The sequence below is a fragment of the Zingiber officinale genome, chromosome 11A (assembly GCF_018446385.1).
Source record: "Zingiber officinale cultivar Zhangliang chromosome 11A, Zo_v1.1, whole genome shotgun sequence".
In the NCBI taxonomy this organism is placed as follows: Eukaryota; Viridiplantae; Streptophyta; class Magnoliopsida; order Zingiberales; family Zingiberaceae; genus Zingiber; species Zingiber officinale.
Window position 1 is genome coordinate 66,478,457 of NC_056006.1, and position 14,480 is coordinate 66,492,936.

General features: G+C 42.1%; 1 protein-coding gene across 1 annotated transcript; it reads left to right on the plus strand.

The window, feature by feature from the left end:
* The first annotated feature begins 8,095 nt into the window (after positions 1 to 8,095).
* Positions 8,096 to 9,291, plus strand: LOC122032572 (transcription repressor OFP7-like). The gene has a single exon (XM_042591877.1). The coding sequence runs from the start codon at positions 8,121 to 8,123 to the stop codon at positions 9,057 to 9,059; it is 939 nt and encodes a 312-aa protein (XP_042447811.1). The 5' UTR covers positions 8,096 to 8,120; the 3' UTR covers positions 9,060 to 9,291.
* The last annotated feature ends 5,189 nt before the right edge of the window (positions 9,292 to 14,480 follow it).

Genomic DNA, 14,480 nt, shown 5'->3' on the forward strand with positions numbered 1-14,480 from the left:
TCTGACCCGGCGCCATAGGAAACGGACCCTCGATATCCATTCCCACTGATTGAACGGACAGATACTATAGATGTTCTTCTCTCCTCAGTCGATGTGGTAAATTGTGGTACGGCAGGACAGGTACGTGCCGGCTGTTCTTCTTCTGTGGTTGGTGGTACCCGGCCAGCAGGATCTTCCTAGCCAGCGATCGCCCGCCCGAATGTCCTCCGCACGATCCTTGATGCACTTCCTGGAGGATGTACTCCGCGTCCTCCGAGCTAACACATTTTAGAAGTGGGCGGGAGAAAGCCTTCTTGTAGAGTTGGTCTCCAATGAGTGTGAACCGGCCGGCTCTCCTCCTCAATAGCTGGGCTTCCTCCCGATCGGATGGTGTCGCACCCGAACGCAGAAACTCCATGATGGCTGTCCTCCAATCGCTCGGGAATGCGAGGCCCTCCATCCGGTCAATGTGCGCCACCAAGGATACTTGCTCAATTGGCTGCTGGATGACGACCAGTGATATTGAACTTGCGAGTTTGGCTAACTCATCTGCCGCCTGGTTCTCTGCTCAGGGTATCTTCTGGATAATGACTTCTCTGAAGTGGGTCTTGAGCTTTTCGAAGGCCTCAGCGTAGAGCTTGAGCCGAGCGTTTTAATCTCAAAAGTGCCCGAGAGCTGCTGGGCAGCCAACTGGGAGTCTGAATGGAGTATCACCTGACCGGCTCCTACATGCCGAGCTGCCTGCAAGCCGGCTATGAGGGCCTCATACTCCGCTTCATTATTTGTGGCTCTGTAGTCCAGCTGGACGGATAGGTGCATCCGTTCTTCTTGTGGAGAGAGTAATAGCACACCAATCCCGCTCCCGAGCCGAGCGGATGATTCATCCACAAATATTTTCCACATAGCTTCGGGCTCGGGATTTTGCACTTCGGTAACAAAATCTGCTAAGGACTGCGCCTTTATCACCGAACGGGGTTGATACTGAATGTCAAATTCACTCAACTCCGTTGTCTATTTGATGAGCCGTCCGGACGCTTCTGGGTTCAGCAGCACTCTTCCCAATGGGCTATTTGTCCGAACGATGATTGTATGTGCTAGGAAATAAGGACGAAGTCTCCGAGTGGCAAGGACCAAAGCAAAAGCCAGCTTCTCGAGCCTAGTGTAGCGAGATTCAGCATCTTTTAGAATATGACTCAAGAAGTACACGGGTTGTTCTTCACCGCTCGTCCTAAAAAATGCCGAGCCTACTGCCTGCTCGGTTGAAGATAAATAAATACAGAGCGGCTCACCTACAGCTGGCTTGGCTAGCACGGGCAAGGAGTTAAGATATGTCTTCAACTCCTCAAACACCCGATCGCATTCCTCGTCCCAATGAAACTTAGTAGCTTTGCCTAGGATTTTGAAAAAAGGGAGACTCCGATCGACAGTCTTAGAGATGAATCTTGACAACGCAGCTATCCACCCGGTCAGCCGCTGTACTTCCCTCAGATTTCTTGGGGGTGGCATATCTTGCAACACTTTTACCTTGCTGGAATTTGCCTCTATGCCCCGCTTGGTCACTATATAGCCCAAGAAACGCCCGCCTTTTGCTCCGAACAAACATTTCTGAGGGTTCAGCTTGACTCCATACTTTCTCAGCGTTTGGAAGGTCTCCTCCATGTCCGTAAAAAGATTAGCCACTCGGACAGACTTGATGAGGATATCATCCACGTACACTTCTAAATTGCGTCCGATCTGCTCCTTGAATACCTTGTTCATCAAGCGCTGGTAGGTTGCTCCTGTCTTGATCCGAACGGCATTACATTATAACATAAGTGTCACATGCCGACCTTCTCTTGATCTTCTCATGGATGGTAGCCCGATAGGCCCCGATAGGCGTCTAGCATGCATATCACTTACGCTACTGGAGTCCACCAGTTGATCAATCAAGGCGAGGGTAGAAATCCTTTGGGCATGCTTTATTGAGATCTCGAAAATCGATGCAAACCCTCCACTTGTTGCCCGGCTTGAGACTAGCACTACATTTGCAAGCCGGCTAAGGCCTGATCTCCTTATATGGCGGCCTCAGAGCTTCTCGACCTCCCTGCGGATGATGGCGTTTGTCTGCTAAAGTCCCTCTTCCTTTGCTTCCCGCATAGGCGGTCACGTGGAAGTCGTATGCATGGCCTATACTTGGCGAAATTCGACCAGCTCATCATCGACCAAAGCGAAGACGTCAGCTTCTATGGAGACATTTTATCACCTCCTTTTTCGGCTTGCCTCCGGATCGGCCGCAATGAATGTGGTGGCCTCTGGATCTCGCACCTCCTTTTCTTCATAAACCAAAGAGGGTGGTTTTTCTTATGGCGCTCACCTTGATCCGTGGCATCTTCCAGCGAATTAGCTTCGCATGAACCATTTGACGATATCATCGCCGAGCCCAACCTGGTCTCCTCGCACTTCTACTTTATCTTCAACGGGAACTTAATTTTACGGTAGAAGGTGGAGAGATGGCTTGCGGAACTCATCTGAGGTCTCCCGGATAACATTATATCGAGGAGAGTCGACCACGCATCCACGCCCTTACGGCCTCTTCTCCAAAATAGCATCGGACTTGTCGGTAGAACTTATTGCCCGTGAAACCCGTAGGGGTTGTCGTATGCAATAACTCCACGATCAATTTGCTGGTCGAAAGTCTTTTAAATATAATGTTGACCGAACTTCCTGAAAATATGGTGAATAGTATAGTTAGCTATTACGCTTTGATGGGCTGGTGGATTATCGGCACTCCCAGGTCCAGTCCCCGAGCCGGCGATTGCGGCACCTTTGACTTATTGCGCAGAGATCTCCGACACTCGCCTTCCTCGCCTGTTGGAGTCACCTCCGGTCCGTCCGCCTGATGATGTTGATTTCGTCCCGCGTGTTTTATTTTCTTCCTCCCGTGGACACGGCCTAGGCGCTCCTTGGATACCGGGGATTATCCTCGTGCCCTCGAGGATGATACTTGGGCTAGACTTTCCGACGTCGGATGATCCGCGGCTTCATGGTGTCACGAATGATGGCGATCGGCGAACCACTCCGGGAGCGGGTGGGCGATCGAAGGCTTTGGCAAGTCGTGTTATGCTGATCGAGTGGAACCAGAGCAAAACATGGGGTCCATACCTTCTTTTGGTTTCCGCATGTGCTGCTACCTCTTGGATGGCGTGGGACCTTGCGTGGTGAGGGCGGACTGTCTGCGGTCCTCCGGCGGGTGGTGGCTATAGTAAGCTGCTCGGCGAGGCTAGCCAGCCTCTGAGCTTTTCTTCGGGTCGTCTGGGCTTCCTCCACATTAATATACTCATTGGCCCGGTGTAACATATGATCATAGTCTCGGGGCGGCTTCCGAATAAGTGAACGGAAGAAGTCACCGTCCACGAGGCCTTGCGTGAACGCATTCATCATTGTTTCTGAGGTGGCCGTTGGAATATCCATGGCCACCCGGTTGAATCGTTGGATGTAAGCTCGGAGTGGCTCCCTAGGCTCTTGCTTGATGGCAAATAGATTGACACTGGTCTTCTGGTAACGCCGACTGCCTGCAAAATGGTGGAGAAAAGCGATGCGGAACTCTTTAAAGCTGGTGATGGATCCGTCCGGCAGCCTCCGGAACCATCGTTGTGCCGATCCCGAGAGGGTGGTAAGGAACACCCGGCATTTCACTCCATCTGTGTATTGATGTAGTGTAGCGGTGTTGTCGAACTTGCCTAGATGGTCGTCCGGGTTGGTGGTTCCGTTGTATTCGCCGATCGCTGGGGGCACATAATGCTTTGGCAGAGGGTTGCGTAGGATGACCTCTGAAAACTGCCGGTTGATCCGCTCGGGGGAGGCGTCCGTTCGGGGGGCCTTGCCTTTTCTGTTGTCTCGCCTGGGCGCCTGGGCGCCTCGTCGGATGAAGATCCTCGATCACGGTTAGGTGCAACTTCGGAGGCGCGTATGAATAGGGCCCGATGAAATGGAATCGCGGCGTTGCTTCTCTCTTGGATGCCGATCGATCCTTATCTCGGCCCATGAGATGTTCTCGGAAACTCACTGCCGCCGCCTCGTCGACAGACGCTCGTTGCTCCGCCGGCGCTTCGCACTTTTGTTGCTCCACGAGCTTAGCTCTTGCCTCGATTAGAGCGCCGAGCTCCTCCCTCGGAGAGCATCATGGTGTGAGGTCGCCCACACTTCCCATCTCTTCGCGCCGGATGCGGTGCATTCCCGCCGGCGCCATTTGATCCTCGTCCGAACGTTGAGTCGATGGACGCTGGCAGTGCGCGCTCTCCGAACTCGGGTGACGTGGATCTCTCGACCCTAGGATGGGTCTCCGAACTTGCAGAAGTCGGGCGGAAGGGGTTCTCCTCCCCACCCAAGTCAGCAAGCGGAAAACGCGATGAAGTGGCTCCAGATGAGAGATCGATCCTCCTCGTCCGAGTCGGAGGCTCTTATATAGAGTTGTGGGGAGACTTATGACACCTATCGATACATGTGTCCTTTACCATACCCTAGTATGGGCTTACGGAGCATGCCCGACACCATATCCATAGAGCACCTCTCGATGGGACGCAGTAACCTTCCGTGAGGATTCCACGTATGGCGGTGAGTCTGTTGACATGCTATTATCGTAAGATGTTCCCCATATCCCCTTGTCCTTTTGTCTCTCTCTGCCACTGAGCTGGCGTCTGCAGCACATCACTCCGAGCCGGTGTAGATTGGAAGATCCTTCCACGTCCGATGCGAGAATGTTCTTTCACAATTGCGGCGAGCGGACTTCGTATACTCTGCACATATGGCATTCTATTGTGGCGTCGGCGCTGTCGTTGTCTTTAATTCGGATCGGCGGTAGGTTGACGACCTTCTCCGACCCTCTCGGCGCCCTCGTCCCTTTGACTTTTGACCTCTACGTGTCATTGACTCCCCTCAAAGGGGTCCCCCGTCCTTACTGCCGGATCAGGTTATAAAAGCAACCTTCAACCAGCAGCTTCAGATGATCAACTCCTATGATTTTCATTCCTAAGCACTGCTCCGAAAAGCTCAATGAAAGCACCCAACGAGTGCGAGCCTTGGAGTAGGAGTCGTCGAAGGCTCCGAACTAAGTAAAAAATTACTTGTGTTAGTACATGCTTGTTTTTTTTCTTTCTCGCTTCTTTCTCCTTAGCTTTTTATCCGCTACATACTCTCGATTTTGTAAAAAGTGACAAACGCTATTCACTCCCTCTAGCGTCTTTACGATCCAATAGGGAAAGATATGAAAGAAGAAGAATTGACCTATAGAAAATAATTTTAATTTTTTAGTATTATCCCTACTTTTATTTTTTTTAGTGGGCAAGACTCTAATATTTTTATAACTTTATACATCTCTAGGAGTATTTACAAAAATTTGAGATGAGACAACTGCTCCACCAAAACTATACGTGGCTCCATCCCTGGTTGCATGTGTAATATAATACATGCACCCGTGCAGGTAATGGACTTTCCATCAAAAAAATTAATTTAATTCTTTATATCATATATTAAATTGATAAGACTAAATACTACATTTAATTTTAGCCAAAAGACCTCATATAAATCGAGGGTGCGTAAAACTCATGCAATAGTCAACAACAAATTACTATAACAGACTCCTTATAAAAAATTAATTTAATATTATACTTGATTTTAGCGAAAAAATCGAGAAAAATATGTTTTCTATTATCGTCGGCCCAAGGTATTTATAGAAATTTCTTTGCTAGTAGTATTGTCAATTCTAAAATGTAAGACTAAAAAGAACTTTATATTTCTAATTGATTAATAAAAAAAACTTTTAATAATTCACCGCAACTAAATTTCAAATTTAAATGTTTAATTGATGTGCTTGTAGAAATTACTAATAAATTTTAAAATTACTTTAGATTTTTAAAAAATATTAACATAATTTTATTTTAAATTTTATCAAAATTAATTAATAAAGAGATAAATTTTAATAAAATAATAGATTAATTAAATATGAGTCCATCTTTTATTTTTAATTTTTTAATTTTTAAAATTTTAAATTTATGATGATAATATTTTATGGGTTAATCACGTGGTAAAAAGCGATTCGCTCGCCTCAGCGTCTCCGTCAACCCATCTTTAGACTAATACGAATGAGGTAAATTACGGATGACTATTAATCATTAGTATAAATGGTCAAAATATGGAGGAGAATTTTATGGATTAATCATAAGACTATGCTGAGGGGATATTAATTTTTTAAATCATGTTGTATGCTAATCTGTATGCTGTACGCTTCTACGTACACTTCGACATGCACAGTCACACCTTGTCGGATACAACGTCATCACACGTACCATGCCCTTACTTTTTAGACGTCTCTGTGCATTTCGAAATATAATTCACTGTATACGGACAGAGAAGATGTTGCTGTATCATTTTGAACTGAAACATACCGCGAAATAACAGTACCACAAATCGAACGATGCACTCTTTCCTCCGACACGAAACACAATCTTTAAAGCGAGCCTTCTCGAAGGACGGGGCAAACTCTTAACGTAACGTACACCGTAATTACCCGCACAATGACCTTCCGTCGTACAGCCCAGGTGATCTTCCCCGACACGATCCGACGGTAGATAACGTATCCGCATAGTTGCCCGCACAGGCGCGACCGTGGGTCGCCGCTTGGAGTCCCGAGCCCGCCGGTCGCAATCGCAGCCGTCCAATCATTACGGAATGCAACGTCGCCGTGGGGCCGTCCAATCGGACGGACAGAACGCCTCTCGGACTGGATAAAGGAAAAAAAGAAGGCACGGGCAATCCTTGTCTGCATGTCGACTCCATACATGCGACAGGAATATTAGCTAATTACGTCTTGAAGCGTCTTTTGTGAATCGAACTGCTAGATTTCCATTCGCCAAGAAGCTGAATGGTGCGAGTAATAAGTGAACGGACGTCAATCTGCGTGACTATTTAGGCATCTCTAATGGCTACGGGAGGTTTGTAAAATTAAAACAAAAGTTGGATGAAAAGTTTTGAAGTAGAGGTGATATTAGAGATTTGTAATTTAAGAATAGTGAAAATTTAAATCTGATTATTTTAAATGGATCATAACAAAGTTTATTTAGAATTTTATATTTCAATTGGCGTGGTATATTAGAATCATAAAAAAAATATATATTTAAAATTTTAACTATTAGGATGCTCTTAGTTCCCAACAGTGTGTAACACCCCGTAATTCGTGCATAAGCAGTGCGTAAGTACGGACTGACGCTTGTTTTATCTGAAAGTAATTTGTGCTTTTTGCAATCCCAAAGCTGTGACAATGTTTTCTTAAAGAAAATAACTAAAGGACTATTTCTTTTTTCGAACGGCGAGATTTTTTTTCTTTTTCTAAAAATGAAAATATGATAGTTTTTGGTTAGGCAAAAGTTCTCAATTATTTATTCAAATTTAAAATTTTAAAAAAATGAGATCTATTGGATAAAACTCCTATATAATCAAATTAAATTATTTGATTATTTAAAAAAATACTGAAATCTATATTCCTCCTAAAAGTACATTTATGTATTTATTTTAACATTTAAAGAAAAAAATTCGTATGTCAATTTATTCTTATCATAACTATCTTTTAACTGTATAAATTAATGCAGATAATTTCTAAAAGTGCATCAAATAAACAAATCTATTTTTTTAACCATTTTTATGAGAATTTTTTTTCACTATTCTTTGATCCAAATAGATGTGATCAGATTACAAGTTGTAAGTTGAAACGCGAAGAAACTATCGATTTACGGTTCCAATGAAATGGATTTTGACCCTACACGTATGATATCGACTCCCACTACCTTCTAATTCATCATGATGTTTAATGATCCAACTCGTAGAGAAGAAGCAACCGGCCAAATACGTGAATGCGGGATCTCCTGTCCTAAATCGGACAGGGACGGAATTTTCTTCCCGCCTCGCTTCCTACTAGACATCCACGTAGTGCCGAACGTGAAACTCTGGACCCTGACTCCGGCAAGATAGATGTTCTGCAACAAATAAGACAAAATAGTTAGGAAGTGTTGTTACAAAAAGACCCTTGAAAATCTCCATGTATTACTTATTGGTCCACGTGGTCGGCAGCCTACATAAACTCACTTGGCATATTGCGGCCTTGCTCGACCATGGCAAAGCGTCTCCGCCGCCGTCTCTGCCGTATGTTGCCGTCCCTTGGTGGATTACTCTCCAAGAGTGACGGCGCCGTTCCTCGGCCGTTCGATTCTGATGCACCCGGCTTCGACCTCGGCTTTGACGTCGGTTACCCTTCCACTACTCTTCTCCGTGAATCGCCTCTCGTCTCCCCTTCATGCTGCTGCTGCTCCCGGCGACGAAGGCATCCGGGAGGACTTGCCCTTTACCGCTGCCACGCGACGCCGGACTACCTCTGGCGGAAAGAGGAGAAGTGGTTGCACGTAATGGCCTGCCCTGCTGCCGTCAGCGGCGGTGGCGGTGCCGACCTTCCCCCCGTTCCTCGACAGAAAATTGACTCCGACGACGGTGTTTTTCCCCCGCTAGTACTCCGACGGGTGCGCCGGCGGAAAGTAGCGACGCGGAAGTCGCGGTTCCGGTCGAGGGCTGGAAGTGACTCCTCGGCGGACGACGGAGACGCCGACGAGGACGATGAGGACAGCGGATGGTTCAGCAGCGGCGACGAAACGAGGCTGACGGCGTCGACATCGGACGTGGGATCCTCGGACAAAATGCGGCGTCGGCGACGGCCGAAGAAAAGCCGCAGAGCAGTGATGGCAACGAAGAGATGCTTGTCATCGACGATGAGGCGGACGGCGGTCGGGACGCTGATTCCCTTCGCCACGGCTGCGGTGAGAGAGAGTTTCGCGGTGGTTAAGTTGTCGAAGGATCCGGAGGCAGATTTTCGGCGGTCAATGGCGGAGATGGTGGTGGAGAAGAAGATCTACGACGCTCAAGGGCTGGAGCAACTTCTGTGCTGCTTCATGTCGCTGAATTTGCAGCGCCATCATGCTGCCATTGCAGCAGCATTCAAGGACATATGGGATATGCTAATTCCGGTGCAGGATGTCGGCAATGGTGGTGGCTCGCAGTGAGATTAAGGTAAACACTAGAATTGGGAAAGTTGCAGGCAGCTAAAGAATAGTAACACGCATAGCGTCGCTGTGTAAGTACGTGTGGAAATTAAGAGACTACGATACTAGCTCCACTGTTGTGTTGTAGGAGTCGTAGTAGCTAGTGAATCGTGCCATAAAAGTATTGGCGTGTGGTTTGGTCTATGTGCCATAAAACCGGTTTCATCAATTATATATTTTAAGCAGACTAAAATAAAATTTTGAAGTCAAAAAGGCTGGTCCTAGAGGCAAATGTAGGATAACAAGTGGATCTATAGGAGGGAGGGAGTTGGACAAATAATGTTGAGTTTTTTTTCCACGTATAAAAATTCAACAAATCATTATAATTTTGATGTTTCAAAAAAAAAAAAAAAAAAAAAAAATTTTGATAATTCCAGTTAATCTTATTGATTATTTTTAAAATTAATCTAATTGATCTGATTTTATGAAAGTTTTCCATCGATTTTCAGGATAAATCGAGAAGCGCACGCGACAGTCAATCTAGATGGCCAATATCCTTTGATTGCGTTCCCTATTTAGAAAAAAATTCTTACAAATATATCGTAGTTAGGGATCGAACCGCGATGTCTGAGTGACAATCTGAATATTCTATCACAACACCATGTCTCGAGAACAATTTGAACTGCAAAAATAATTTATCAAAAGTATATTAATTTATTTAATTTTTTCATTCTAGTCCTATCAAATGCATCGAATCACAATCTCATTATAATATTGATGTTTCATGACAATTATCAAAAGTATATTAATTTATTTAATTTTTTCATTCTAATCCTATCAAATGTATGCAATCACAATCTCCCTCTTATAGTCACTCCATTCTCTCTCAATGCTCATGGAAACTTAATTTTTTCACCTATCAATTTATACTATTCAAATTTATTTTTTTCAAAACATCTCCTTCAAAAAAGATTAATACCATTTAAAAAATTCATACGACCTGAAATAAGTACAATCAGAACTTTTTAAGTCGATCAGTGAGTTTTGATCAAAACCTACTAATTGACCTAGAAGCTCTGAGTGTACCCATTTTAGATCCTATGGATTTCTGAGATTGTAAAGAGTTCAAATATACTATCTATTGTTTATTTTGACTTCTCCCGATATATTAAAATATTATTGAAAGAATCGGTTAATATCTTACAAACATTGTGCCTGATATAAAATACCACATTCGGAGAAACCAAAATAAATAATGGAGGACATATTTGGATTTCTTGTAACCTCAAGAATCCACAAGACCTGCAATGGATGAGATCGGAGTTCTCTAGGTCGATTAATGAATTTTGACCGAAATCCCACGTTAGGCCTGATATGAGTTCATATCAAACTCATGTTGGGTCTAATATGAAATGTATGCTATCAAGCCCAACATGGGATTTTGGCCGATTTCGATCGATTTATCTCGAAATCTATTAATCGATTTAGAGAGCTCCGATTGCACCAATTTCAGATAAGTTCCTATGGATTCTAGGTTGAAATATGTTATCCATTATTTATTTCGATTTCTTCAAAGGTAATATTTTATATCAAGTCCAACGATTGTAAAGTATCAATCAATTTTTCAATAATATTTTAATACTGCCAGAGAAGTTAAAATAAATAATGGAGGATGTATTTCGACTTCTTGCAATTTCAGGAATCCACAGAACCTGAAATGCATATAATCGGAGCTTTCTAGGTCGATTAATGGATTTCTACCGAAATTAGTCGAAGTCCCACGTTCAGGCCAACGTGGGATTCCAGCTGATTTTAGTCGAAATCCATTAATCGACCTAGAGAACTCTGATTGTATCTATTTTAGGTTTTGTGGATTCCTGATGTTGCAAGGAGTCAAAATATGTCCTCCATTATTTATTTCGGCTTCTCCGAAGGTGAGATTTTATAGCATGCCCAACGTATGTGAGATATCAGCCGATTCTTTCAATAACATTTTAAAACCTCTAAAAAAGTCAAAATAATTAATAAATAACATATTTGAACTTATTGCAACCTCAGAAATCTACATAACCTGAAATAAGTGCAATTTCAACTTCTGATTGACCTAAACCCACTGATTGACCTAAAGAACTTTGATTGTACCCATTTCAACTTCTGTGAATTTCTAATGTTGTAAAGAGTTCAAATATGCTATATATTATTTTTCGTCTTCTCTAGATATGTTAAAATATTATTTAAAAATTTGGCTTAAATCTAAAATTAGGCCTGATATTAAATCTTACCTCCGAAGAAGTTGAAATAAATAATGGAGGACATATTTGGACTCCTTGCAACCTCAGGAATCAATAGAACCTGAAATAAATATAATCGGATCTCTCTAGGTTAATTAAAGGATTTCGACCAAAATTGGCAAAAATCCCACGTTAGGCTTGATATAAAATCCCACCTTCGGAAAAGTCAAAATAAACAATGGAGGACATATTTGAATTCCTCGTAATCTCAGGAATCCATAGGAACTAAAATGAGCGCAATCGGAGCTCTTTACGTCGATTAATGGATTTTGATCGAAATCGACCAAAATCGGCTGATATGAGATCATATCAGGCCCAACATGAGATTTTGCCCGATTTTGGTCGAAATCTATATATCGATTTAGAAAGCTCCGACTGCATTCATTTCAGTTCTTGTAGATTTCTGAGGTTGCAAGGAGTCCAAATATGCCCTCCATTATTTATTTTGACTTTTTTGGAGGTGAAATTTTATATCAAACCCAACGTGAGATTTCAGCTGATTTCGGTCGAAATCCATTAATCGACCTAGAGAGCTTTGATTGTATCCATTTCAGGTTCTGTGGATTCCTGAGATTGCAAGGAGTCCAAATATGTCCTCCATTGTTTATTTCCGTTTCTCTAAAGGTGAGATTTTATATCAAATCAAATGTTATATTTCAACCAATTTTTCAAATAACATTTTAACACATCCGGAGAAGCCGGAAAAATAATGGATAACATATTTAAACTCTTTACAACCTAAGAAATTCACAGGACCTGAAATTGTGCAATCAGAGTTCTCCAAGTCAATCAGTGGATTTCGACCGAAATCCACTGATTGACCTAGAGAACTTTGATGGCACCCATTTAAGGTCTTATAGATTTCTGAGATTGCAATGAGTTTTACAACGTGAGGAGCTTGGGCATGATATAAAATCTCACCTCTAGAGAAGCCGAAATAAATAATAGAGGACATATTTGGACTTCTTATAATCTTAGGAATCCATAGAACCTGAAATAGATACAATCGGAGATTTCTAGGTCGATTAATAAATTTTGACCGAAATCGGCTGAAATCCCACGTTGGATTTAATATAAAATCTCACCTCTAGAAAAGTCAAAATAAATAATGAAGGGAATATTTGGACTCCTTGCAACCTCAGGAATCAATAGGAACTGAAATGGATGCAATCAGAACTCTCTAGATCGACTAATGAATTTCGACCAAAATCAGCCAAAATTCCACCACTACACCAAATATGACTTTTTGCGGTGTGTAAATTTGCTATCCGCATTGCACATTACACGTTGCATAACTGCAAGCTATTAAAAGTCATAAAACATCGACAGCACGCACCGCACACTGCGGTTAAGTGCTTTCGCAACATGCATCGAATGCTGCCGTTATGAGTTTTCGCAGCACACATCGCACGCTGCGGTTACAAATATTCACAGCGCACACATCGTGCTGTAATTAAGAGTAATCAACAACATTAGCAGTGTGCACCGCACGCTGTGATTACAAGCATTCATAGCCTGCACTGCGTGCTGCAGTTATGACCAATCGACAGCATTCGCAGCATGCACCGCATGTTGTAGTTAAAAGCATTAGCAGCATGCACTGCATGCTATGATTAAAAGTATTAATAGCATGCGCCGCACGTTGCGATTAAGAGCATTCACAGAGTGCATCGCGCGCTGTAGTTACAATCACTCAAATACCACATACAGATACCACACAAATTACAATACTACATACAATTATAATACCACACCCAAATTATAATATCACATACATATACCACATACACACAATTATAAAATTAAAACTCAAATAATTATAATATCACATTCAAGCATAAACATCACTTAAGTAAAAGAATCAAAACTAGTAACAAAAAAAATGACTTAGTAACATAATTTCTTTCGTACAAAAGAGTATATGACTTTAAAATAAATAGAATCTATATCAGTCATACACAACTATAAACTTAGATAACCAAGCAACTGTACTTCCTATTGCATCCTCGAGAAAAAATATTTCATCATTTGGTCTAATTAAGTCCACCTTCTCTACAAAAACTCTATCAATCCAAACTTTCCAACATGATCCACCAAGAAGAACGTGATGCACTTTTGCTTTTGGATCTGTAGATGCAATTCGACCTTCTACCACAACTCCATCAACGCACCAATGAAGTAGCTTACATTTAACATTATCCCTGATATCTCCATGACTCACATTCTTCATTTTTGACTGTATAACAATACAAAATTATTAATTATACCATATCTATGTTATAACAAATATGTAATTTGGAAAACAAAAATTACAAAATAATTACCTGAGCTACAGTTAGAGGTTGGTTAACATTACTACTTTTTTTCCAAGACTACCGCCATCAACATCATTACCAATACCGCTACCAATGCCACGGCTAGCAACTTAATTTTATAAACAAATTGTGTCAATTAATATCACCATAAGATAATTTTACTAACAAGAATACAAAATAACTCACTTGAAGATAGGCACTTTGAAAGAATAGTAGTCTAGTAAAACAATATCTCGTAGAACCCCATAATATGATAGTCTTCCTATTGTATATGAATATTCATTAGCACTAGATTGACAAATAGTATCGACTTCAATTGAAACACCACTATCTTGTGTCGACCTTTCAACATCAATTGTGTGGAACCGATAGCCATTTATAATAAAACCTGTATAAGATATGAAATGCTTTCTGGGACCATGTGCTAGCCATTGAATTCAGCCTGAAGAGGTATCAGGAACATGTTTTGATAGTCATTGAGTAAATGTTTCCATATGTCATTTTTGTAACAACGTTTCATTCCTTATGAAACGACGATCTACTTGTTTAAGCTCCTCAATATGCATCCTATTTAAAATCATTGAAGGGTGATTGTTAAAATATATGAATTATATAATAGACTAAGATTATTTAATAGGGTTTGTAATTAATTATACTCACTGTAAGTAAGGTTCAACTTTTGTACTTTTGAACAACACATATCGATATGCGGCTTGCAACACATGATCTTCTAAAATCTTGACTTTTCCTTGGGAAATTGGGCGACCTTCCACTAATCCATTCTCCAAATCTGCATTCCAATTAGAATGGACACCAATACTAGCAACTTTATTAAT